Source organism: Passer domesticus, chromosome 30 (assembly GCF_036417665.1).
Source record: "Passer domesticus isolate bPasDom1 chromosome 30, bPasDom1.hap1, whole genome shotgun sequence".
Lineage (NCBI taxonomy): Eukaryota > Metazoa > Chordata > Aves > Passeriformes > Passeridae > Passer > Passer domesticus.
Genome location: NC_087503.1, coordinates 1991520 through 2019103, shown reverse-complemented (window position 1 = coordinate 2019103; position 27584 = coordinate 1991520). Strand labels below are relative to the sequence as shown.

The 27584-nt window shown below is 48.8% G+C and overlaps 2 protein-coding genes and 1 pseudogene across 2 annotated transcripts in view; 2 read left to right on the top strand and 1 right to left on the bottom strand.

Moving 5' to 3' along the window:
- The window catches only part of LOC135287561 (zinc finger protein 345-like), a 737501-nt pseudogene that overhangs the window by 266469 nt on the left and 443448 nt on the right, over positions 1-27584 (bottom strand).
- Positions 1-27584, top strand: part of LOC135287518 (zinc finger protein 23-like) — a 387441-nt gene that overhangs the window by 216957 nt on the left and 142900 nt on the right. The window lies entirely within an intron of this gene.
- On the top strand, positions 15134-16066 carry LOC135287519 (olfactory receptor 14J1-like). Its single transcript, XM_064400813.1, has one exon. The coding sequence runs from the start codon at positions 15134-15136 to the stop codon at positions 16064-16066; it is 933 nt and encodes a 310-aa protein (XP_064256883.1).

The window sequence follows — 27584 nt, the reverse complement described above, 5'->3', positions numbered from 1 at the left end:
CCAACCCCTCCGAGAACAGCATTTCTGCCACATTTCCCCAGCACAGGCACTCCTGTGTGCACACAGACACAAAGAGTCAGTGCAAGGCACCTGTGAGAAATTCCCCCGAGGGCAGGAAATGCTCCCTGTGGATGCTTTGGCATCTCCCCAGCGGGTGAAGGGTTGAGCCTGGAGGAGTGGGGGGATCGGCCCAGGCTCCCTCGTTGTTCAGGATCCCCGAGTGCAGCAAACGGGAGAGTTCCCAGCTGGGAGAGGCCCCACTCAGAGGGAGTCGCTGGCCCAGGAGAGCTCCAAGGGGCTCCTTTTGCAGCGCTGTTTGTAGGGCCCCAAGAGAGGGGCTGCAGTCACAGCAATGGTTCATCCTGGCCGCACTTGGCATCAACAGCTTTCTTTGGCACTGTGAGAACAGGGATGTTGTGCCACTGAGGGAACAAAAACAGTTCCCAGGGCTGCTCCTCCAGCAACCAGGAGCTGGTTGGGCAGCAGCAGTGCCTGGAGCAGACAGTGTTTGTGCTGAGCTGCAGAGGAGCTGAGCCCAGGGGCTGTTGGCCAAGGCCGAGGCCCAAGGAGCATTTCTGAGCTGGCAGGGCGGCCTGAGAAGGGGAGAGGGGAATGCAGCAGCACAGGGCCCATGGAACCAAGGGGCCATGGTGACACTGTGGGGCTCTGTGAGACCAAGGGACCATTGTGACACTGTGGGGCCCTGTGACACCAAGGGACCATGGTGACACTGTGGGGCCCTGTGAGACCAAGGGACCATTGTGATGCTTTGGGGCCCTGTGAGACCAAGGGGCCATTGTGACACTGTGGGGTCTTATGGAGTCATGGATTGCACTGTGATATTGCTGGGCCTCATGACACCAAGGAAGCTGTACTGATGCTGTTTGGCTCCAAGGAATGAAGGAATCATTGTGATACTGAGAGGCCCCCTCAAACCAAGGGGCCACTTTGACCTCATGAGGAGCCTCATGGAACCATGGAGACCGTTATGATGCTTTGGGGTGTCTTGGAACCAAGGCTCCATTCTGACACTGTGAGACCCTATGGAGCCAAAGGTCCATTGTGACATTGCAAGGGCTCATGGAATCATGGAGACGCTATTAAGAGACTTCACAAGCTCATGGAACCAAGGGGCCATTGTGACACTAAGGGGAACCATGGAATCATGGAGATCATTGTGACACTGTGGGGACTCATGGGATCATGGAGACCATTGTGACACTATGAGGCCCCATGGAATAAGGAAATAATTGTGAAACTGTGAGGCCTCATGGAACCAGTGAGACCATTGTGACCCTGGGGGTCCCCCCAGAACCAAAAGGACCATTGTGATACTGTGGGGCCTTGTGAAACCAAGAGGCCTTTGTGACCCTGCAGGGCTGCATGGAACCAAAGCTCCAGGGTGAAATTGCAGGGCCTCATGTCATCCATGGTCCATTGTGACACTGTGGAGCCAAAGGAGACCATTGTGACACTGCAAACCCCCAGAGTCCAAAGGTCCATTGTGACATTGCAGGGCTCATGGAACAGAGGAGTCATGTGCTATTGTGGGGCCTGTGGAACCATGGAGACCATTGTGACACTGCAAGACCTCATGGAAGCAAGGGGTTATTGTGACACTATAGGGTGCCATAAAACCAAGGGAACGCAGAACAGGGTTGGCTGGTTTGGCCTCTCATGGGCTGCCTTACTGTTCCAACTGACCTTGGCATATTGAGGGTCTCTTCTCATCTGCTTCTGAAACACTGGTTCTCCCTGCTTTCCTTCCCAGTGGAAAAGAACTGTCCTTCTTCTCCAGGTACACATGGCCAGAACTGGGGTTTCACCTCCAAATTTCCTTATATCCAGGGATTCTTACCACAGGAATATTGCCAGGACAACTCTGGCTGGCAGTGGTTTCACAAGGGTCATCTCTCATCTGTCCCTAACACACTGGGAAAGGCTCCATGCTTTCCTTCCTGTTGGAACAAAATGTCCTGCTTCTCCAGGCACCCATGGCCAAGACTGGGTTTCCACCTCCAAAATTCCATACATGCAAAGATAGCTCCCAGACAAAACCTGTCCTTACTGACAAGTCTGATTTGCCTTAGCCTACTGAGACTCACGCCTGCCTTTCAAACACTGGGGCTCTGCCCTTTCCTTCCTGTGGAAATGAACTGTCATTCTCAGCCAGGTGTCTATGGCCAGAATTGAATTTCACCTCCAACATTGCATACTGTGACAGACTGGAGGAGATTGTTAGCAAGAAACATTTCATGTGTCGGGGAAGAATGGGCAGACCCAGCACTGCCCTGTCCTGGAACCCCAATCCCCCCAGAGCCTCTATCCCAGCCCAGCAGTGGCTGCCAGTCCCTGGCACAGCACAGGCAATGCTCCACAGCCACCTCTGGAGCCCCAGCCCAGCTCCTGAGTGACCAAATGAGCCCAAGTCCCACCTGGGGGAAGGGCCCAGCAAGACCAAGGGGTATTGAAGGCTGACCACAAGGCAAGCACACATCTTGACCCTACCTCCTCTTGGCATTTCCATCTGAACGCTGCTGGAATCCAGGAGTTGGTAGCTTTGTGTGTGCTCCTCTGTATCCTTTTTGTCTTTCTTTCTGTGAGTTCTTCTTCTGTTTCTGTGCTCCTGCAAATTTTGATTAACATTAAATTGAACAGGCTTAGAGTTTGAGAAGTTGAATGGGCCAAGTCAATGCTTTGAGAAGTGTTTTTTGAAGATTGTCTGCTGTAGTTTGACATGAGAAGAATCTTAAAAAGTTATACAAAACTTTTTGTGTAACTGACAATTTGTTAAACCACTAAGATACTGAACACGCCTCTGTGAAACACAGATGTTAAAAATGACAAAACCCAGGAACCTCCTCTTTCTTTTCCACTCAACAAAGAAGTAGCAGGCCCAGCCCCCAGCCCCCATCTGAACCAAACCAAACCAAGCAGCCCTGCCCCGGGCCGAGCCCCTTCCCCCCTCCCCAGGCCCCACCATGGGCCCCATTCTGACCAAACCAAACCCCAACAACGACCAAACAGGAAAACAAAAGAGGCTACAACACCCTAACCAGAACAAAGCCAGCCACAGCTGTTAAAATATTGCCATCAAGTCCCCTCCCCCAACACAACTAAAACAAAACAAAAAAAAATACAAGCATATAAAAAAACAACATAAAACCATCAAAGTCTGTAAAGAAGAATTTAAATCCCAAATAAAACAGCAGAAAAAATACCTTAATCTTAAAAATAAAATAATCTTATTAACTATGGAGAAAAATCTCTTTTTATTTATAACACATAAAACTATAAAAAATTAAATTAATATCAAACAAAAACATGCATATTAAAATAAACAAATTTTAAAATAACTGTAATTCTATCAAAAGTTTAAACAGAAAAAAACAGTAGTCCAATACCCCCAAGAGAAGATCTCTACTCCCAGACATACAAATTATTTTAAAAGTAAGTAATAAAATCCTTTACCTTTAAGGAACTCATCTTTAAAACAGTACCCCATACGTCAACATGACCCATCAACAAGCTGTAAAAAAACTTGTAGCAATAAATACAACTTCACAGTAACAAAATTCCCCAGACAACTGTTATCCCTGACAAAATTGAGAGCCACAAAAAAATCTAGTTTTTCCTCTTGTAAACAAAATCTTCAAACCTTAACAAGAAAAATTTCTCTCCCTAAGAAAACTATAAAAAGACTATTCTAGAAAGAATAAGCTAACTAGAAATTTTAAGTTTAGTTTCTTTACACTGTCAGTAAAAAAAAAGGTCTAAAGCAAAATGGTGTTCTAAAGAATTAATTTTAATTCTTACTACCATTTTTTCTTTTCTACATATATAAAATTTTATTTATACCCACTTAAAATTTTAAACTTACTATACCTTTCTCCTAATCCTATCTCACAAATAAATAAATACATAAATAATTAACCAACACTAAAACCCACCACATTCATCAATACATTAACTAAGAAATCTCAATATTAGAAAAATCTTACATTAACAAACCAAAACAAATACAATGCGATAATAAACCTTTTGCCAAAGTTTCTCTGATTTTCTAAAGTTGTCAGTAAAGGCTGTTTGGTTGTTTTGAGCTTCTGAGTTTCTCTTGTTGGTATTTCTCTAGTGAGTCCAACTCAGAGCACACAAACAACTGTAATTCCCTTTAAATTTCTCCTTGAGAGAGTTGTTTGGGGGATGGGAGTCAGGGTTTGTCTGTCCTGCTTGGCACAGCCCAGGCAGGGCTTTCCCAGCCACATTCCACACTCCATTTCCCAGCTGGAGCCGTTGGTGCCTCTGAGTTCTGCTGGCCCAGCCCCAGGGACGCTCTCCTTGTCTGCCCATTCCCCCATGGTCTCTGGGCAGGGATGGCCTCAGTGGGGGCTGCTGACATCCTCAGCAACTTGGAGGCTGCTGCTGGATTTCACTGCTCCAGAGGCTTGTTCAGCCTGCAGCTCTTCAGTGCAGGAATTCAGTGTCCCAGGGCTCATTAACATTGAGAACACCTTAACAAGCCAAGCCTCTGGGAATAAATTTTTTCAAATAAATTTTTTCAAATAAACCATTCATATAATTGTGGTTAATTAGACTGATTTCAGGAGTGTATTCAAACTGAATACATTCTACTTTAAAAGAGAGTGAGAAAACATTTTTTATGTCCTGTTTAGTTTTTTTTTTCCAGTTAATAAATGGTTATGTGCAATCTCCAATTGATATTGAATCCAAGTACCTCCTGATGCAGTCTGAATAGATATGAAAATCAAGACCCTTCATGGCTGACAATCAATCAGACTCTGTCCCTACCCCCACCCCACCATTTCCCCCATCCAAGCCCTGGCACTCAGAGCAGCCTTGTGCAAATCTCAGCTCCCTCCAGCCCAGTCTGCACCTGCAGCTTTCAGCTCCTTGGCTCCAACTCCCACCTGCTTTCCTTGGAGAAGGAGTTGCATGAGACACAGAGGGATGTTCATTGATTGTCAGCCAACAAAGCCAAGGGAAGGCACAGCTCCATCAAATGCAAAAGTCATTCTTCTCCCTGGCTCTGCCCTGCCCCTGATTCCCACAGCCTGTCCTGCTTCCTTCATCCCTCCTTTGCCAGGCACTTTCTGGGACAAGGGAGCTCTGCTCTGGCTATGGAGGGAGATCCAAGTGCAGCCACTGGAATGGGAACCACAACTCATCAGTTTTGTGTCCTTTGGGGGACCAGGAACTGGTGAGACTCAGAGGCACAGAAAGGTTTCTCTTCATGGCCAATATAAAAAATGTGAACATGATAAAATTTAATAATTTAATAAACATGAAAACCCTTCCCTGAGCTCCCTGTGACAGCAACATCTGACATGTCCACCATCCACAAGGGATTGCCATACAGGAAGGATTTTAGACAAAGACATAGGAAGAGGTGATATAAAAGATAAAAATTCAACTAAGATGCTGACTAAGAAGGTATTTAAAGTTTTGAAAAATTGGGCAACTCCCTGATGCTCAAAGCATGAGGCCAGTCAAGGGAGACACATTGGAATAACCAGAGAACAGCTGCAGGAGGAAATCTGGGAACCAGGGGAAGGACATAGATCCAGCTGCTCTAAATGAAGAGATGTCCTTAGACACGGCCATTTAACCAGGAGAGCTGGAAACACCTGAAGGAAGAGGGCCGTGAAATACTAGAGTGAATGTTGCTGGCAAAGGTAGAGGGAAGATCAGTATTTTTTCTCCTGCCATCAGTAGAAGAATCTGTGAGATCCAGGAAACTCCTGTTCCTGGTGGGAAAACTTTGCCATTTCTTATAAGTACTCAAGTAATCCAGATAAAAAATATTTTCTGGTATATTATGAAGGTAACAGGTATTAAAACGTGTGCCCCTTTCCAGGCAGACATCAGCTGTGTGCCCATGAACAGGCAGTGCCACTTGTGCCCTGAGGTGCCCAGCTGGGATTGGATCTCTCCGAGAGCACCTGAGGGAGAGCAGAGCACCTTGCAAGCTGCAGGTCCCTGCCAGCCCCGCAGGGCTCCTGTCCCATCAACATCTGCTCGGCTGCCAATCACAGCTGGGATAGCACCGCCCCTGCTGTGTGATTGACAGCTCTGCCAGGGCTGGGGGCGGGGCTCTGTCCCACCACAAACCAAGGCCTGACCCAGCCCTGGCCCCACACGGGCATTCCGAGCATCCCGAGGTGTCTCGGGACATCGATCTCATCCAGCCTCTAACAGCGACCACGGTGACATTGCGGAACCTCATGGAATCAAGGGTCACTGTGACAATGCGGGTCCAAGGAAACTATGGTGGGACTGTGGAACTTCATGGAATCAAGGAAACCATTGTGCAGTTCAGGGCCCTGTGGAAGCAAGGGTCAATGATCAAACTGTGGGGCCCATAGAAACAAGGAGCCATTGTGCCACAGCAGGGCCGCATGGAGCCAAGGGACCACTGTGACTCTGTTGGGGCTCATGAAACCAAGAAGCCATTGTGACATTGCGAGACTTCATGGAATCAAGGAGACCATTGTGATGGTGTGGGGACCCATGATATCAGCGGAACATGGAACAGGTCTGCCTGGTTTGGCCTCCTGGGGCCTGTCTGACTGGTCCTGCTGAATTTGACATGTCAAGGGCCACTTCCCATCTGACTGTGAAGCACTGGGCTCCATGCTTTCCTTCCTATGGAAAAGAACTATCTTTCTTGTCTAGGCTCCCATGGCTTAAATTAGGATTCCACCTCTAAAATTCCCTATATCCAAGGCTTTCTCCCAGACAAAATCTGCCAATACAGTCAAGTCTGGCTAGCCTTGGCCTCTGGTGACTGCCTCTCATCTGCCCCTGGGGCTCGGCTGTTTTCTTCCTGTGGAGATCACTGAGACACCTTGGGGTGTTGTGGAGCCAAAGGGCATTGTTACACTGTAGGAACTTGTGGAACCAAGGGGATCATTGTGAGACCGTGTGGTCTTGAGGAACCATGGGATCATTGTGACACTGTAAGGTCTTGAGGAACCGTGGAGACCATTGTGACACTTTGGGGTCTTGTGAAATGCAGGGCCATTTTGACACTGCAGAGCACCATGGATCCAAGGGACCATTGTGACACTCTGGAGCCTCACAGAACCAAGGACATCACTGTGGCTCTGTTGAGCCGCATGGTCCCAAGTGTGGGAATCCATAGGATGAGAGGATTTTAGGAAAGCTGAGAAAAAGAAGGGCATCAGAGACAGCAAGTATAGTGAAATGCTAAAGCAGCAGAAAAGATATATTGGCAGTAGCAAAGACATGAGACATAGAACAATAAAGCTGTGTAGTTTGGCTTCCTAAGTTGCAAAATGTATCTTTTAGTAAATATTTAGAAGGTTAAATATAAATGGGGCTCTATACTTTGTCTTTTATAAACAAACCATTGTATGAGAGAAAAAGCTCCTATTGTTTTAACCAAAGCTACATGTGCTTCATGTGGTTGGATAGAACTACTGTCAATATGCTTTTGCTCTATGTAATTGGCTGAAACTGGGTCTGAAACTATCTTATAATATGTTGCAACATTAAGTTTCCTCGGCCTGCTGTCTGGATAGCGAGCTGCTCGCATCGATCCATTGCCATAGCCATGTAGTGAGACTGATGCTTCTTAAATAAACAGCTCACAACGCTATTCAGGTGTGGTTCTGTTCTGTTTGTGTCTGTATATAAACTGCCAGGGTCACCAAGGGGCCAGTGTGAAGCAGCAGGGCTTTGTGGAACCAAGAGGCCATTGTTGCATTTCAGGGCCTCATGGAGCCAAAGGGCCGTTGTGATCCTGTGGGGCACCATGGATCCATGGAGACCATTGTGGCACTGCAAGGCCCCATGGAATCATTGTGACACTCTGGGGCCCCAGGGAACCAAAGAGCCATTGTGACTCTGCAGGGCCTCATGGAGGGAAGGGGTCATTGTGACACTCTGGGAAGCTGTGGAACCATTGTTGCACTACTGGGCCCCAACAGAACCAAGAGGCCATGGTGACACAGCAGGGCTTCATGGAACACAAAGACCATTATGACACTGTGGGGCCTTTGGGAACCATGGAGACCATTAAGATCCTTCAGGACTTGTGTAACCAAGGGGCCATTATGATGCCACAGGACATCATGGAAGCAAGAGAACCACTGAGATGTTGCAAGACTTCATGGAAGCTGTGACACTTCAGGGCCCTATGGAACCAAGAGAACACAAAATAGGTCTGGCTGCCTTGACCTCCCAGGAGTCACCTGACAGGTCTGGCTGACCTTGGAATGTTGAAGGCCATTCCCATCTGCCCCTGAAACACTGGGACTCTGGGATTTCCTTTGTATGGAAAAGAGCTGTCCATCTTTTCCAGGTATCCATGGCCAAAATTAGGATTCCACCTCCAATTTTCTGTGTATCCAAGGATTGCTGCCAGAGAAAAGCTGCCAGAACAGACAGGTCTGGCTGGTCTTTAACTCCCGAGGGCCAGCACTGACCTGTTTTCCAAACACTGGAAAGGGCTCTATGCTTTTCTTTTTATGGAAAAAATCCTCCTTCTCCAGGCACAAATGTCTGAAATTAGGATTCCATATTCATAATTTTGAATATCCAAGGGTTGCTCCCAGACAAACCTGCCAGGACAGACAGGTCAGGCTTGCCTTGGCCTCTGGTGGCTGCCGTTCATCAGCTCCTGAAACATGGGGGTTCTGTGGTTTCCTTCCTATGCAGACCAATGTGACACTTTGTGGTCTTGTGAAATGAAGGGGCCATTGTGACACTGCAGGGCACCATGGATCCAAGGGACCATTGTGACACTCTGGAGCCTCGTGGAACCAAAGACATCACTGTGGCTCTGTTGGGCCCCATGGTCCCAAGGGGCCAGTGCAAAGCAGCAGTGTGGAGTTAGCCCGGCTGTAACTCAGAGTCAGCCAGATTTTACCGTGAAAGAACCCGGCATGAGGTTCAAGCCCTGAGAGTCATTTGTTTAACTTAGGATGAGCTTGGGAGATCTCCCATAAGCCTTTAGTGTTGTTATGCTAAGTTGTCCAAGTTCTGCTTCCCTACTGGTTACTTGTTTCCCCTATATGGGTATTGTTCTAGAGTGTTCTACCCCCAGGTGTATATATTGTTGCTTTGTCTCAGGTCTTTGGATCCTGCCCCTCATATTGGGCTTGACTTCCCCATGTTTTTTGTTGTTCACCCCATTATTGAATTTCTTTTTGGGCAACTCCATTGAACCTGCTCCTTTTCATTTTTGCCACCCATGCCCTGATGTCAGGGAACCAGAGAGGTTTGTTGCAGCCACCCTCACTGTGACACCTGGCCCCTGAGCAGGGACCCCGACATTCAGTTACGTCAGCTGGGGTTAGCTGAGAGATAGGCCAGTGCTCCCTGGGATTGTGGATTGTGCCGGGCCCAGTGGATTTCCCATCACTTCAATGACCTGAGCCAGCATTGGTGGGGATGATGACGGCTTCCTCCTGTGGAAGATTGCAGGTGGGTTTGGGAAAATGCAGGACATTTATCACCCATTTTGCCACCGTGTTTTTAAAATACGGATCCACATCCCATAATTGATTTTGTGATTCTGTGGGATTTAAATCGTACAGCCTTTTGATGAAAACGGACCCCACTGTACCCCGCGTGCTCCCCTTCTTCTACACCATCCTTGAGACCCTTCACCAGCAAGCTGTGTGTTAAAAACTTGATCCATCAGTCACTCCTAACCCGGGACCTCCCCTGAAACCTGCCTTTCTTGGACTTTCCATGATGGTCCAAGATGGCAATGGCCACGCTGTCTTGGAGCATTGTGCCCTGGAGACCCAAGATGGAAGAAGCCCAAATGTGGCTCGGGAGCCTGGCCATCCTCCCTCCATCTTGGCTCCTCCATTTCCTGCTCCCACAACCTTCTCTTCAACTCTGAACGAACCTCCAGACTTCACCCCCGTGCCTGCAGGTCACGCCTCCACTGTCATTCATTCCACCTCCACCCTGGGCCACAGCTCCAGAAAATGACAAAATGGCAGCGCCCTTTACTCACCCTCTGGCAACAATAGAAACCCCATGGTCAAGGATACTGAGCCAAACTGTCACACTATTTCTAATCCAAGTGTTTCTGCTCCAAGTTATTCTTCCTCCCCAGAAGACAGTTTGGATTCCCCAGAGCCACCTCTCCCCTCAAGCCTAGAAGATCCCTGGGAAAGGATCTGGAAGGAAGCAGTTAAGGAAGGAGACTGGCAAATAGTCTTGAAATTCCTCATTGCCGAAGACATTAGGAAAGAAGGGAGCAGAATCCCAGGTATCAGCCATTGGTTTACATGGAAATCAAGGAGCTGTGTGGGGCAGCTAAAGACTAGAGGCAGGACTCACCTTGTTTTAATGGCCTAATGAAGGCCATATTTACAGCACATGTAACCCCCTCTGATTTAAAATACATTATGAGCATGTTTTTATCACCTGCAGAATACACCCTGTGGGAAAGGGGGATGGAAGTGTTTACTAAATCAATTAATAGCAGACTATGCTAATAATGAGGCAAGGGCTCAATTGACAATCAGCCATCTAGCTGGAGAAGGACAACACAGCCTGCCAGATGATCAAGCAGCAGGTATCCCAGAGAAGTATTGGACGATAGAAAAGAGATGGCTTTGAAAGCTTTAATCCAGGTACTGGATGGTAGCACCCCCAGTTTGGACTATGTAAACATAAGACAAGAACCCGGAGCGCCCTGCATGAAATTGATTGATTGCCTTAAACAGGCACTAGAGAAACAAGTCTGGGATGAAAAGACTCGAATTACTAAACTCATTGGGGGTAGCCAGTGCCAACCTGGAATGTAAGAAAGGGCTGCGTGCCCTTCCACTAGAGATGGAACCCACACTCCTGCAGATGACTGAGGCTGTAATTGCCTCAGGACAGCAGTACACATAGCGGCCGTACAAGCCCAGGCCATTGGGCAAGGAGTTGCAGAGGCCCTAGTGGCCATGCCATTCCCCTTTAAGGGGCCCCAGCAACAATTACAGGGCCCAAAAATATGTTTCCGGTGAGGTCAACAAGGACATTTCAGAAAATATTGTCTCTGAGGTAGGGGGGTATCCGGTCCCTAACAGAAATCAACATCAAATTAAGCAGAATTTCGCTTTTTGCAATGGCCCAGTGCAGGTTGGGATGATGATCCACCCTCACAGCTGGCCCAGGGCAGGCCTGCAGTGGCCTTGGTGACACCTTGGTGGCACCTTGGTCTTGGCACAGACTTGAGGATGGTCTATGTTTTCAAGAGAGAAACTCAAGAGTTTTAGATTGTTTCAAAGAATTAAAAAGACAAAACCCCACTTTGGCTGTGTGCAGTCAGATCTCCAAGCAAAGCAGATCCCAAGTGAGTGAGGAGAGACAGGATGGGGATGGGGAATGTGGAGCAAGGTTGTTAACACTGGGTCAGAGCTCTAGGCACAGCTTCTCTGACCAGGCCAGACCTCCTTAGGAGAGTCCCTGCTGGATCAATATCAGTCACAGAATGCTTCAATCATCCCTTGTGTAATAAGAAAAAACAATAAAAGACATCCTTTAAAATAGGAATACATATTTACTAGAAAATCTTTGAAATATTTCCGCAACAGGAAACTTCATGATGAACAGCACTAGACCAGGGGGAAATTAAGGCAGAGCCATGGTTTGTCAGGACTTGCTTGATACTAACAAGCCCCACGGTGCACTTCGAGCTGAGCCCTGGAACCTCAGGGCATGAGAGGAGATTGTACAAACCTGTCCAGGAGTCAAAGTCAGAAGAAAACGCCAAAGTGTGTTGAGGCATGCATGGGTCCCACTAAGGTCCATCCCCAACACAGGCTCCTCATGGACTCCTTGGAGGAGATAATGGGAAGCCAGGATGGCACAAAAACTTCTCAAAGCCTCAGTGTGAAAAGGAAAATCCAAAGTACTTTAAAAACCTTGAGTAATTCACAGTATTAATGAGCCCCCTGAATGTCAGTACAAAGCTCTCAGGGGACTCGTTAAAGCAGATAATTGGGGCCATGATTGCAGAAACCTCTCCCAGAGTCTGTATCAAAAGGGAAACACCAAGTACCTTCAAATAACTGAAGTACCTTGAAGCATTAATGAGCCCCACTGGGTGTTGTTACTGACAAAGCCTCTCCAGGGATTAATTACAGCAGATAATTGGAGTCCATGATCGCACAAACCTCTCACGGACTCTAAGGTAAAAGCTAAACCCAAAGTCCTTTGAAAAACCTGCAGTCCCTGGGAGCATGAAGGAGCCCCCAGGGCCATTGCTGAGCAAGGCTCCCCAGGGACTCCTTCCAGCAGATCCTTGAGGCCACTGGGATGTGGGCTAGGGGGGGATGCTGAGGGCAGGACAAGGGGCTGACAGTGCCCAGCCTGGCTGGGGCTGTGCCAGGAGGCCCCAGGGCCTCAGGACAAGGTGTCTCCTCCCAGCCCTTGGTGGCACAGACCCTGCTGTGCCCCAGGCCACCAAGACTTGGCTTCTCTTTGTCCCCACCTCTCATCACTGCCTCCAGTTCTCTGCTCTGCCTGGGGCCTGGGGACACTTTCTCAGTCGTGTCCCTCAGTGGGACCCATTAAAAGTCCAAGAAACTTTGGAGTTGGATTCTGCCTTGGAGTTCTGGAGAGGTTTCTTCAGCTGCCTCTCAGGGACTGATGTTCAGGGCCTGAGCACAAAGCCCCAGAGGGTCATTAAAGTCCTTGTGCTGTGTCTGTGCTGCTGAGCTGGGCTGGGCTCCTGGCACAGAGGCAGCTCCTGGGAAGCAAGAAGAGCTTCAAAAGCACATTTCTCTTGATGAGCAGCTCTTCTGCCAGCCCAGCAGGGCTGGGGCACTGCCTGCAGCCAGCCCGGGCACAGCACAGAGGCACAGAGGGGTTAAACTCAGCCTGGGCTGGGAGCACAGAGCAGAGCTCACTCAGGGCTCACTAGAGCAGAATTCATCCCAGGTTTGAGAGTCACTCCCTGGCTGTGGGAAGAGAAGCTGCAGTTCCTGCAGGGATCTCCTGGAGCTGGCACATCCCACAGCTTTTAGGAGCTTTCAGGAGCACTCTCAGAGCTGCTCCAGGGCAGGGATGTGGCCCCAGGGCAGGGCTGGCTTTCCCTGCTGCCCCAGCCGAGGCACAGCCCAAGGCAGCTCCTGTTGCCAGGCTCTGCTGCAGGGCTGAGCAGCAGCGGGAGCAGCCAGGGGTGCCCAGGGCTGTCCTGCAGAGCAGGGTCCTGCAGCCCAGGGCGCTGTGCTGAGGCAGGGACTCTGCTGCCTGCCAGGGACAGCTCTCAGCCGGCCCGAGGAGCTGCTCCCAGCGCTGGGGAGAAGCTGTGGGGGGAAGGAGCCACCCTGAGCAGGGCAGGTGCTGCTGCTGAGAGGGGCTGGGTGGGGCAGGGCTGCTCCCAGCTCCAGACCAGCCTGGGCACAGCTCCGGAGGACACTTCCCAAAGAAGGTAAGCCTGGCATTGCTGAAATGATCAGGAGCTTTCCTGAGAGTGTTTTCAGCTTTCTGCTTGGAGAAGGATGGGAAAGTTGGGATGATGACAAAAAGCATTTTATACTTTTTAATATATTTATAGCTCTGTAAATTACTATTATATAGCTATAAAGGTATAATGCTTAGTTTATGAAACTCTTTACTAACTGTATTCAACTACTATTATATACTTCTCTAATTATATAATTCTTAATTAACTCCAGTATGTTTCCTAACCTTTCTCTTAAATTTTAGAACAATAAGATCACTGTCTAAATACATTGCTGAAATACTGTGTAGTCTTATTATAAGGAGGAGGGCTTACAGGAAGAACATTTTAGTTGTTTACCAGAATGTGAGCAGTCACAACAAAAAGTGAAGGTAAAGAAGCCCTTGGACCTACTCCAATGGGTTGACCCAGGGGTATGCAACCGGGGCAACTCAATCTGCTATTGGATGTTCCTATTAAATATCCTAATTAATCCACCGTAATAAATTGTTGAAATCAGGGTCAGGGTGTGTCCCATCCCCACTGGAACAACTGGAAGCATCTAAAAAATGTCTGGTTATTACTTTACTGTTCAAACACTCTTGCAAAGGGTTTTTTCTCTTTTGATTATAGGCAACAGGGAGATGAGAGAAGTAGAACAGGAATTGTAATCCCAGAATCACAGAACATTCTGAGTTGAAAGGGACACACAGGATCACCAAAGGAATGTCTGAACATTTACAGAGACTCCAGAACTGTAACTTTGGGTGGTCAGTCTCTCTGCTGGGAGCCTCCCAAACAGCCCTCAGCCACTCCTCAGCCCTGGACAGCAGCAGCATCACCTCTGCAGGGCCCAGCAGGGCTCTCCTGATCTGCCCTTGCCCACCTGCACACAGAGCCTGCCCCAGCCAGGGCCCTGCACACAGGCAGGTTTCTGTAGGGCCGGGGCCAGGGCACACAGGGTGGGATGGGCTCTGTGAGCGCTGGCAGGGACAAGGCTCCTCTCAGCAGGGAATGTCCAGGCCCAGGGAGATGCTCAGGCAAGGAGAGGGGGCTGAAGAGAGCAGTGCTGGGGCAGGAGGGCACTGTTGGTGTGTGGGAGGTGCCGGGCACAGCTGGGCACGGGAACACTGTCCTGAGTGCCCGGCTGTCTCTGCCCTGCCCTCTCAGGCACAGCACCACAGCATCTCCTCTTGTTTCTGCCCTGCCCTGATATTGTCACTGTTATCTGCTGCTCTCAGGGAGGCTCTGGCATTTGCAGCAGCTGAGTCAGGCACTGCCCTTGGCGTTCCTGCCAGGCAGGGCTGTCCATGAGAATGGGGTGTCTGAGCTTCCCTGGGACCTGTGGGGCTGAGGGCAAAGCAGTCCATGGGAAAGGGAAATGAGCTGAGCCCCGTCCCTAAGATCCCATCATGGGCATAGCTGGGTATCTCCTTGCTGTGCCCTTCCAGGATCTGAGCTGCTCTCCTGGGTGTCCCCACGCACAGGTCTGGCTGCTCCTGGCACACTCAGCCAGGACAACTGGAGCTCAGGCAGGGACCTGGGGGAAGGATTTCTCAGAGCAGGAGCAAGGCTGGATGAGTCCCAGTGGGACAATCTGCAGGGAATGGCCCAGGTTTGGCTCAAAGCAGCCTCTCCTGACTTGTCACTGTCCTTTCTCCATGAACAGGTTCCCATGGCCAGCCCCAGCAAATGTCCAACAGCAGCTCCATCAGCCACTTCCTGCTGCTGGCATTGGCAGACACGCAGCAGCTGCAGCTCCTGCACTTCTGCCTCTTGCTGGGCATCTCCCTGGCTGCCCTCCTGGGCAACGGCCTCATCATCAGCGCCGTAGCCTGCGGCCACCACCTGCACACGCCCATGTTCTTCTTCCTGCTCAACCTGGCCCTCAGCGACCTGGGCTCCATCTGCACCACTGTCCCCAAAGCCATGCACAATTCCCTCTGGAACACCACAACCATCTCCTACACAGGATGTGCTGCACAGCTCTTTTTCTTTCTGTTCTTCATCTCCGCAGAACTTTCCCTCCTGACCATCATGTGCTACGACCGCTACGTGTCCATCTGCAAACCCCTGCACTACGGGACCCTCCTGGGCAGCGGAGCTTGTGCCCACATGGCAGCAGCTGCCTGGGCCAGTGCCTTTCTCACTGCTCTCATGCACACAGCCAATACATTTTCCCTGCCTCTGTGCCATGGCAATGCCCTGGGCCAGTTCTTCTGTGAAATCCCCCAGATCCTCAAGCTCTCCTGCTCCAAATCCTACCTCAGGGAACTGGGGCTCAGTGCAGTTAGTGCCTCTTTGGTATTTGGCTGTTTTGTGTTCATTGTTTTCTCCTATGTGCAGATCTTCAGGGCTGTGCTGAGGATCCCCTCTGAGCAGGGACGGCACAAAGCATTTTCCACCTGCCTCCCTCACCTGACTGTGGTCTCCCTGTTTGTCAGCACTGTTATCTTTGCTCACCTGAAGCCTGCCTCCATGTCCTCCCCATCCCTGGATCTGTCACTGTCAGTTCTGTACTCGGTGGTGCCTCCAGCCCTGAACCCCCTCATCTACAGTCTGAGGAACCAGGAGCTCAAGGATTCCCTCAGGAATATAATTACTCTATTTTTTCAGAAAAAATAAACTCTTTTTTCTGCTCAGAACCTTCAGAATGTAACTCTTGACCATCTTAGCCTTTTGTCCCTCTTTGTCCATTTTATCATTGCGACCTTTTCTTATTCTTTTTTCCAGTGTTATGTTTTTAATAAAATACTGTAGTACTACTCAGAGCATTTCTACATGAACATCCACTTTTCTTTTGTAATGCAAAGACCCTCAGGAGGTTCGTTCCCTGTGCATTTGAATAAAAACCAATGGCTGCCCTGGCTTGTGTGTCCAAGGCATTTCCTCAGCCCTTCTCTGGCTCTGCAGGGGCAGTGCCTGTGAGCAGAGGTGGAGGGAAGGGGCTCCCAGCACAGCAGCACGGCCAGGGACAATGGCCCTTCCTCTTTCCACATCTGCTCCTCCCAGCTCCACACTCCCCTTCCCAGCCCTGCTGTGGGTGCCAGGCCGGAGTGCTCTGGCAGCTTGGTCACTGTCCTGCTGCGTGTCCGTGCTGTGCCCTCAGGCAGGGACAGACCATGGGCACTGCTGGGACACAGCTGGGCTCCAGCACAGCAGCTCCACCAGCAAAGGGCATCTCCTGAGCGCAGGGCAGGAAGGCTTTGCTCCTATCCAGAGTCACTCTCAGGACTCTCAAGAGGCTCCTCGTGTTCCTTGTTCTCCCAGGGCTCAGTGGGATGAGATCAGGGTCTCACTGGGGCCTTCAGGGGACTCAGGTCTGGGTCAGGTTTTGCTTGTTGGTGGCCAGTGCCCATCAGATGCTGAATGGTCTGTGCTGAACCTTCCTGCTGGGGCTCTGCAGCTTGTGGCAGGGCTGATGGCAGGGGAAGGTTTGTCTGGAGGGCCTTGGGAGCTGCCAGGAGAACACAGGGGACCTGCAGGGACAGTGTGTGCCAGGGACCAGCAGGGAGTGGAGCTCACTGGGCACAGGCCTGGCCAGGCTGGGGTCACCCCGAGATCCAGGACTGAATGTCTGCTGTGAGCCAGGAGAGCTCTGCAGCCCAGGGACACAGCAGGCCCGGGGAAAGGAGTCTGGGCACTGCCTGCTCTGAGCCTCAGGGAACTCCCCCAGGAGGATCCATGGCAGCCCCAAGCCCCTCTGGCAGCCCTGGCACAAGGCAGGCACCTCTGAGCCCCCTGCATGGCCCCGCAGAGCCTGTGTGGGAGGGGGTGAGTGCAGGGAGCACCATCAGCTGCCTCTGTGTGCCAGGCTGAGCAGCAGAGCCCAGCAGAGGCAGCCCAGGGCCCCGTGCAGCACAGCCCCTGTGCTCTGCAGAGCAGCAGCCCCAGCTCGGGGCTCTGGGCAGCAGGGCAGGGGCTGCAGCAATGGCTGCTTGGGCCAGCACAGACGTGTTCCCCTGGGAAAGGCTCTGGGGGCAGCTGGCACGGGCCAGGAGCAGAGCAGGAGCCCGTGGGTGTGCACAGGAGCCCTGGCAAGAGGCTGCCCTGTCCCTGGGCCAGCAGCAGCTGCCTGAGGAGCCCCGGGGCCAACTCTGCTGCTGGGCTGGGCAGCGGGGCTGGCCCTGGGGCTGCAGGAGCTGCCCGAGCTGAGCATCTGCTGAGCATTCCAGACCCAGAGTGGCTGTCCCTGACCTCCAGTGCCTGCAGTTCCTGCTGCAGGGCCAGACCTGACTCTGCTGCTCTGCTGGGCTGGGGCAGGGGCAGGAAAGGCTGGACTGGGCAGTGCCAGGAAGAGGAAAACAATGGGGCCTGGTCTGTATGAGTCCCTACAGTGTCAGTATGGCCTCCGTGGTTGGATTAAGTCCCACAGTGTCACAATGGCCCCTTGGTTCCATTAAGCCCCACAGGGTCACCATGGTCTCCTGGTTACAGGAGGCCCTGCAGTGTCACAAGGGCCCCTTTGGTTCTATGGAACCCACTGGGTCAGATTTGCCACTGGGCAGGGTCAGCACCCAGGACACAAACACCAACTAATGGAATTGTGTAGTTTATATAATGTATGTCTGCAAGAATTTACAAAAGGAGAAGCTCAGCAAAGCACATAATCATTAGGAAATTATTACAAAAGGAGCAGCTCAGCAATGCACGCAACCATGACCACCACAGATTGTTTGCAGTGATTAAGAAAGATCCAGCACCAGTTCCCCTCAGGCTGTGCCATCCCCCAGATCCACACAGCAGCAGGGGGAAGCTGTCCCAGCCAAGGGCTGCAGAGCCACTCCTGGACACTGGGAATTCCTGCAGGTGCCTCCAGCCACAGGTGAGGCTCCAACCTTGCTGTGAGAGGGCCCAGCTCTGACAGTGCTGAATGAACAAACTGACAGCACTTCTAGTGCAGGAACAGCTGGTTTCGTCCTCCTCTTGGGTTCCTCCCAAAGCCTGGCCAGGGCCCCAGGAGGAACCAAGGGAGATGACTTTGATCCTTCAGCCCCAAACAAGGCCAGATTTCATGGCCTTGTCTGATTTTTAAATACAGAAAGGTATAGCCATGTTTTACCAATGAACACATACAGAGATCATACTGCTCATAGTGATTCATTAATGAGTAGATACAAATATAACATTTGGTGGGAAAATTTATTTAGAGGTCAGCTTTGGCTCAGGGCCTGTTGTTCAGGCCTCAGACAGGGCCTGGTGCTGAGGCCTCAGGACTTCAATTGGTCCTTTAACCTGTAGAGGAACTACAATTCATAATAATGCTTTCAATAACACAGTTTAGATTTAGGCATTAGGCACAAAGGCATTGTGTCTTGTTCTTCAATTAAGTGCTGTTCAAGTTCATTACTCAGCTGTAATTCACATTCTTTTTAAAACAGCCCTAAATAGTTATTATTCTCTGTTATTTTATCAAAAAGTCCCTTTTTTCTTGAGACTGTGTGTCTTTTTAGACATGTCTCAATACTCCATTTCCAGCACAGTGTAATGAATGAAGGAGGCCAGATTTCAAAAAAAAAAGATGAAAAAGTCTCTCGTTTATTGAAAAACAAGCCGGAAGGAACGGAGGGTCCAAGATAAGCTTGGACCCCCTCACAACAGCTCAAAAAAAAATAACAACGTGCTGCAAACACGTTGGGTTCTTTTCCACGTGAACTAATCCCACTGCCCACGAACCAGAAAGAACCGCGCCCAAACAAAAACCCCCCAATTTATAACTCCCTTTGGTCCAGGATTGGTGGGGTTTGGATCCGCGCACTGACTGGGGCAATTTAGGCGCTCTGAGAGGTCTTTAGTGAGTTTCATTCTGGGCCAATCATTTCTTCAGGGTGTCAAATGATTGCTTGGTGCACTGGCCCAATCACTCCTCGCCTCTTCCACCTCCCGTCCCCACCAAGTCCTGGACATCTTTTCTCCTCACAACAAACAACTCCCCATTCTTTCCCCAAAGCCAATAGGACCAAACTTATAACAGCATGTGTGAGAGACACTCTGGAGTTCCCTTCCTTTGCCTCACGACCGTCTCAAGGACAGACATGGGAAGCCTGAGGACCCTGATGGGAATTGTGGGCTGCCAGTGGTGGATGAAGGCAAATAATCCTGAGGCCCCTGAGCAGAGTTCTGCCCTGCCAAGTGATTGTTCACAGCTGTGACTACAATGCCTGCTTGTGGCAGGGCCTGCCAAGGGGCGACATGCCCTATACGCTGGCACCTGTTTGGTGACAATAGCTTGAGCATTTCCCCACCTCTTGGCCTGGTGGGACTTTTCTGGGGTAACCTTTGGTGGTCCCTCCCCTCACAGAAGAGCCATCCTCTGCTTCCCAACCACCATGACAGACAGACTGAAATGGGAGAAGCCTCCCTCTCAAGGACTGAGACATGAAATCTCTCTATGGAGAAGCTCCCCCCTGCCAAGGACTGAGACTGAAACCCCTAACATGGGGGAGGTGTGTGGGGGAGCCGACCTGACCAAAAGCGAGATGTTTGCCTGCAGGTGTGGCCATTGGACCAAGAAGACAATGGTTCTCACCTACTGCTGAGAACACAGACTGGCTGTACCTTCTTTTCCCCTCAGCGATTTCAATGGATTTCTTCTTTATTGGATCTGTTCCCCCTCAATGATTTCAAGACCTGTTGCCTCCTTAGGAATGGACTATACTAGAACCTTGAGGTAACCAGGTGTTTTGAGATTCTTCCTCACATGACAAAAGGGATGTATTAGCCGGACCATGAGGATTTTGTCTCTCTGTTGGTAGCAATATTCTGCCTTCTCTCTCTCTCTCTCTCTCTCTCTCTTTCTCTCTCTCTCTCTATCCTTTATCTCCTTTCTAATCCTTCTATGGCATTTGCTGCGGGCACTCAATAAAAGGTGCATTTGTGTTGATGAATGCTGAAATCCCCTCGATGTTGTTTGTGCACTCTGAGATCAGTTAATGAACCATCACGAGCCCCGCTTGTATGAGCAGATGGTGACAGCGTGTCACTGCAGCCCCGTGTGCCTTGGCAGCCCTTGGGAATTGTATGGGACACAGAGCATGCCCACTGTCTGCATTTTCCGTAAATCCTGTGCATTTCCCTGTCTCCTTGGGATGTTCCCTGTGGCACAGTGAGGTTACAGGGCTATGGGCAGAGAAGAAACCTGAAAGGCTTTCCTGGAGAAATGTCCTGGTCTTTCCAGCACCACTGGAGGCTATTTCCTCTTGTCCAAGCCCTTTCCCTTGGTAGTAAAGACAGAGAAAACAGGGCTAAGTTAATATTTCTGTAACTTGTTGTTTGGAACTTCTTGAGCACACTAACTCAATGTTGTATTAATGTTATCTTTGACTGCAATCCTGGATTGAAACTTCATAGGAATTTCTAGATGAATGATAGAAGTAAGATGATGACATAATCAATTAAAATCAGCTATGCCTGAAAGGACTCCAGTTCTTTCTGAGGGAGATTGACATAATTGTGTATACCCCCATGATGTGAAGACTGTGGCATGAATTCCATGGTTAGAGATGAACAGCTCCTCATGTTTTGAGGGTGCTGGAGGGTGTTTAGATTTGTAAGAACTTTGTTCTTTTTTATAATCTAAGGACTGTCAGAAATCTGCTGGGATAATAGTCTGACAACATCCTGATTTCTCTTGATGCTGTTTTAAAGATCTGCAAAGGTTATGGCAAAATGCTTCTATTTCTAACCTTACCTTCCTGTTTTTCTATTTGGAGTGAGTTGTGGTAGATCATAGTTTGAATGCTCAGTATATGAAGGAATGAAATCCTTTTTCTCTCCCTGAAGGTTCACTGAAGAGATTCCTGTTAGAGCTGATCCAGCAGTTCTGTAGAGCTTTTCAAAATGACTGCATGGGACATAAAACTGTCTATAAATTTAGAATCAATATTTCTATATTCACACAGTCATTTATGTTTTCCAAGTAATTCCTACAAAAAGGTAAGTCCTGGTTTGTGAAGATTTTAGAATGATTTTCTGGAATTTAGATGGAGTCATGGGGTGAGATGCCCATCCATGCACTCTAAATGCATTTTTCAAGCCCAAAAAAGAAAGCCATTGTAGAATGGAGTTCAAACAGCCCCCACTGGAGGGCGGCGCTGGCTGCCAGAATCACTGTCAGTGCTTGTGAACCCCGAGGGTTTCTGCAGCCCGGGCTTTGCAAAGTCTGGGGCTGACAGATGCAGGCAGATGCCCCACATGCTTAGACCTCAGAGATAAGAATTGCTTTTCTTCCACCTCAGGAGGAACTTCCCTGGGAGTCTTGTCTTTGTTCACGGCAATGTCCAAAAGATTGTTGGGAAATGTGGCTGTGTGAGTCACCACAGGCAGGCAGCTGGAGCAACCACAAAACCAAGAGGAACTTTATTTCAGTACGGCGCTAAGCTGTTCCTACATCATGAAATGATGTAGAAAAGGGAGATGTTCTTTCCTGTCATCACAATTGTTTTGGGATACTACTATTATAAATGACTACTCCAATTAAATTAATTAAATTTATTAAGTTATCAAAGTATAAATTTGGAATAAAACAGAAGCTAAAATTGACTCTAAGCAGGGTGATCAGAGTTGGGGAGATTTAGGATTTGGCCCTTTTGCACCAAAGTCCCATGGGTTTCCAAAGAGCATTTCTCAGAGGGTCCCTTTTATACAGTTCTTTGTGCGATGGAAGGGTTTCTTCTTTAGCATATTATCACGGTTTCTGGAACTGGTGGATAATTCCTGGAATGCTGTGACGTAAAAGGCTTTCTGGGGAAAACTTCTGATGATGCTTATCAATATGCCTCCTGCTGGAATCTGGTCAAAGGAAAAATCTCTTGGAATATACACTGGAATATATGTCTCTGGAGACAGTGTCTCCCTGCTATTTGAATTTCTATCACTTAGTTTGTGGTTGCTGGTGATGCTTACCAAAATGCCTCCTGTCAGAGGAGAGAAATCCCCTGGAATGTACATTTCTGGGGACAGCTGCCTTCCTGTTTGAATCTCTATCATTTAGTCTGACCACTGCATTTTTGGCCACTGGTTTTAGTATACATAACGCTGTGGGGTTTTTTATTTTATTTCATTAACCACCAGTTATTTTATAGTGAATATTACACCATCCTTCTCTCCACATTTTTATCTTAATGGCTGATACCACAGCCCATCCCTTCTTTTGCAAGATAGAAAAGCATTACCCTCAAACACCACAAGGATTTCCAAAAGTAACCAAAAGAACACACAACTGTATTTAAAACAAAACAAAACAAACAAACAAACAAAAAAAAGCAGGTGTTTTGCATTGAACAGTAAATAAAACAAAAGTGTTTGTAAGGTTTCGATAGACTAGAGAACTTGGAACTATTTACATCCTGGAGACCCAGTTAAGGCACTTGGTCACTGAAAGTTCTGAATCATTCTCTATGTGAGGTCAGGCCAGCTCTTGGTCCCCTCACTTGGCTTTGTTCAGCAGCAAACTCTGGAACAAAAGGAGCAAGAGAGAAAACATTTGGTTGCATTCATCCAACAGGCACACCTGGCAGAACACAATGACTGGAGTGACTTTACTACAAGAGAACCTGCAAGACTTTTTGACTTTCAGCAGCTGCCTCTTTCTGCAGAGGATTTTTACAGCCTGCCAGCCACTCAGCTAGCCCCATCGTGTTTATTTTCTTTTGCAAGTTTGCCAGCAGATCATGGCAATGCATCCCTTTGCCCAGAGGGGCCCACAAACCCTGGTGTTTTATGGAAAATGACAGTGCCAAGGGCCCATGGGAGGCAGGTTACAGCTTTTCAGTATTCCCCACTGCTTGTACCACAGGACAATGCAACATTTGTAACGACTAACATATACAATCAAAAACAGATCAGCAGCTCTAGGAATTCCTTCTGGCCAATGCTGATCCAAGGCCCAGCAAGGAGTCAAAATTCAAGTGCTGTTCAGCTGTAGCAAAGCTACTCAGCAAGTGCTTCCCTGAGAGGGCAGCTCTGCCCCATCCCTCCCTCTCTCTTTGCTCCCAAAAGAAGTGCTCATGAGGAAGCAGAGGCCGGGGTGGCTGCAGGGCCAGCCCTGGCTGCTGTCTTCAGAAACTACAGGCAGGGCTGTAAAACAAACACTTACTGTCCTAACTTCAGGTCTTCTTGTCTTGGCTTCATGTGGCACAGAAGGCACTGGAAAAGGATTCTTCTCATGCCCTGCAGATCCCTGAAAAACCACCGAGAGAAAGCTGCTCAGAGAGAGATGCCTAAAGCAATTGCAAAGCCAGGCTTTCCTAAATTTCCAGAGAAAATGTCCATTTCTCCCAGGCATAGTCTATGCACCAGGCTCTCCCCCTCTTGCCTTCTTTCCCAGCAATCCCTCCAGTAACTGAAATGCCACCTTGGCTTCTCACCTGGCAGCTCACAATGCTTTGCACCATTCAACTTCTCCCAAGCACAGAGAAATTCAGCAGCAGATTTCCTTGCTCAATAGCTGGGAGTGCAGTGAGGGCTGGAAGCAGGAAAATGATCAGGAAAAAGCAAGCAGTTAGAAGGCAGCTAATGCACTGTGCACAGTCTGGCCTAAGACAGAACACTGACACATGCTCCCTCACCCCCAAATATCATAGACCCCATACCCCGAGCCATCATTAAACTGCCAAATTTTTATAAACAGCCAGGAAAATCTAATTTTTTAACCGATAAATGCAGCAATTTTCTCCGAATGATATACAACCTAAGGCCCAGATTGCAGTCCTTTTCTTTTTATAAACAGACTCCTTTTTATACACACACTCCTTTTAGTTGCAGTTGCCTACAGTCAGAAATGGTCACTTATCTGAGAGGATGTTTCTGCAGTGCATCACACAGCATGCCTGGGTTGCAGGAATACTCCCACCAGCTCTCCTGGATACCAATGGTGATGGCCTGGGATTGCTTCTCGGGGTCTTCCTCCACTTTCCTGTGCTTGGCAAAGAATCCATCCTGCTTCCTGGCAGGGTTATCCACGGCAGGCAGCTCCAGGTTGTCAGTCGCAGCTCTGGGTCTCTTTTGGGTCATTGTGGTCAAATTTGGTGCACGTTGTGCAGCAGTCATGGCTGGCAGTGGTGGCAGCAACACATTTGCCCTCTCAGTTTGGAATGAGTCTTCTGATGCTCTGGACAAGAGAAGCAAATTCATGACTCTGATGTACATAGAATGTAGGCATTTCTTAAAAGCTTGGCTACATCCTGCCATTCATGGTGTTGTTTCAGCAATGCAACAATTTCAAAGACGAGAGGCTTCAAATAAGAGGCAGTTTGAATTGGCAGAGACTTTCACATTCAATAACAGAGTGGCCTAGCACATCTCTGATCATCTGAAATCAGGGGGTCCATGGAATTCTGGCAACAAGAAGCAGCACCAATTAGCTCTCAACCTTGTTTCACCACTGCTCATTTGCACCATTTGTAGTCAGTCTTGCAAAGTTTCCAAGAACACACCAAACAGTGAATCCCAGCTCATGGATTGCAGCATCAGAAGAGCAGGAAATGAAGTTAAACGCAGTGAGAAGGCTCAGGTGTAAGGCTGCACTTCTTGCCTGACTCTGCTGTGCATGGCACAGTCCTCTCACCTCTTTCAGCAGCCACTTTTCCTGTGCTTTGGTCCCCACTCACTGCAGACGTGCTCTCCAGCTGCTCTGCCTTGGCTCAGCTGATGCTGCACCAAGGACCATTTGACACAGAGCACAGCACCATCCCCGACCTGCTCCAGAGCCCTCTCTGCCCAAAACGACCTCCCATCCTTGCCACTCCAAAAGCCAGCACATGACTAAGACAGCTGCTCATTTTCCCTGAGGAAAAGGGAGGAAGGAATTCCAGAATCAAAGCTCTTCCATTCCTAATGCCATTGGAACAGCCCTTCTCCCAGCCAATCACCAGCCCCGACACCTCTGTGCTTTCAGAGAATGTCAGAAGGGAAAGGCTCCCTACCCTGACCCACCTACACCTTCAGAGCTGCTTTCTGCACTGGGTGCTGCTGTGGGAATTCTTAAAATCACAGAGTTTTAGGAAAGCTACAAAAAGCAAACCTCAGAGACAAAAAAACCACAATGAGAGCTAAGCAATGGCCCTAACATTTATCAACAGAAAAAATATAGAAGAAGTAGAAAATTAAGAACAAATCAAACAATGCTCTGTATATTAACACTTGTCCCTAAGCTACAGAAAAGTATATCTAGCAAGATCTTAAGATGTTCTAAGCTTAATAATAGAGCTCTGTGCATTGTCTTTTAAAGTTTACAAACAAGTATTATACTCAAAAGAAGCAAATATATTTTTAACAAAAAATACATGTACATATAGTAGTTAGATAGAACTACTGTCAAGATGCTTTTGCTTTGTGTTGATAGTCAAAAAACATTCATAGTAAATTGGAACACTGAGTTCCATTTCTGCTACCAAAAATGTAAACTTCTTCTCGTTGTCATAACCATGGAATAAGACTAATGCTAAAAAATAAACTTAAGACATGCTCCACAACAATCCCATCCAATTTATGATTTCTACATAAACCACCAACCAACAGCAGCTTCCAGCATGCAAAGGCCAATCTGCAGCAGCTGAAGTTGCAGAAGGCACATCAATGTTAGAAGCAAACTCTGGAGTGTCTGGACAGGAGATGCAGTTTTTCATGCCAGCCTTCTGAAGAGAGACTTAGATTTACACATCTTTCTTACATCCCATCACTGCATACTCACTTCAGTTGATTGGAGCCTTTGTTGGCTGAAATCTGGAAGTATTTGGTTGGGAATGTTTTGTCTCATTGCCTTTTCTTCCTGGGAGTATCCCCCTTGTCTTCCCTCTAGTAGGAAGAATAAAATCAGGGGGAAAAAATTGACTCAGGTCTTAGAAGTTCACCTAAAGTACAGACCACTACAGCTCACTTTGATAGATTCTGGCTGAAAACATTAAAAATAACACACTGGAACTCCTTTGAGAGGAGAAGCATCATGGCTCCACTGACAGCCTATGAAGGGGAAACTCCACTTGGGTTTTTCAAGCACCACCTTGCTCATTGTCCAAACCCACTTGCCCTGGCCCCTCTCACCTTCTTCTTTCCAGGGGACTCCTCAGGACTCCTCATGGCTTTCCTCTTTAAGTCTGCCTTCCTCAAAGACAAGAACAACTTCTTCTCCCCAGGAGGCAAGGGCACTTTCTCCCTGTGCCATTTCCCAGGCCTGTGGTCACTGGGGATGAGGGCATCACATTCCTGAGCATGTCTCAGGAGCCTGGCATCCAAAAAGCCTTTGGCGTTGGCCTGCTGGGAGCCCTTGTCCTTTCTCTCCTCAGAGAGCTTGTGAAGTGCCAGCTCTAAGCCTTTTTTAGTGGTGAATTTTGGCTCCTCTGTTTTCTTGACTTTGGTCTGCTCCTTGTTAGCCTGTTCTGTGACCTGCAAAGGACCAGACTCACTCTCCAGGCTTCAGGACTTTTTTCCATTTGTCATGCACCAGGGGCTTGCTGGGCCTTTTGATACCCACTGTCTTCCTGGGCAAGGCCTCCTTGGTGTGCACAAGAGGCTTCAGAGAGCTGTGTGTGCTCATAACGTGCGATTCCTGCTGAGCATGAGTCACTTGGCCACAGGTCTTCTGAAAATGCTTCGTGGTTTGGCCAGAGGTCTTGTGAGTGTCCTCGGCCACTTGGCCAAAGCTCTTGGGAGGAGGCTCCCTTGCCTTGGAGTGGTGCTGGCAAGAAGTGCTGCTGATGCCCTGCTCCTGCTTTGCACCCTCCTCACGTCCATTCCCACGGGCAATTTCCCTGAGACCCTCTCTTGCCACTAATCCTTGCTTTCTCTGGGTCACCAGGTTGTCAAGGCGCCACTTTTTAGCAGTTGATGGCTCAGGCTGCCAACAAAAGAGAAAAGAAGGATTCAAGACTGGTGCCTTTTGTGACTCTTTCTGTCCTAGCACAGCTCACCAGAGCCCAGGGACTCTTGCCCAGAGGTCATCAAGTCTGGCCTTTGGCCCGTGAAGAAATGACTCTAAACTAACCGGCAACAAACTTGCTCCTTGAGCACCATGCATGGACATGTGAGGAATAAAAAACCATAAACCAGTCAGTGGCAAATACCTAAGCCTTCATTGCAGTGAGAGGGGTCTTACAAATCAGTATTTCCAGGGCAAATCTGGCAGAATTTGGTAACACAGTACCAC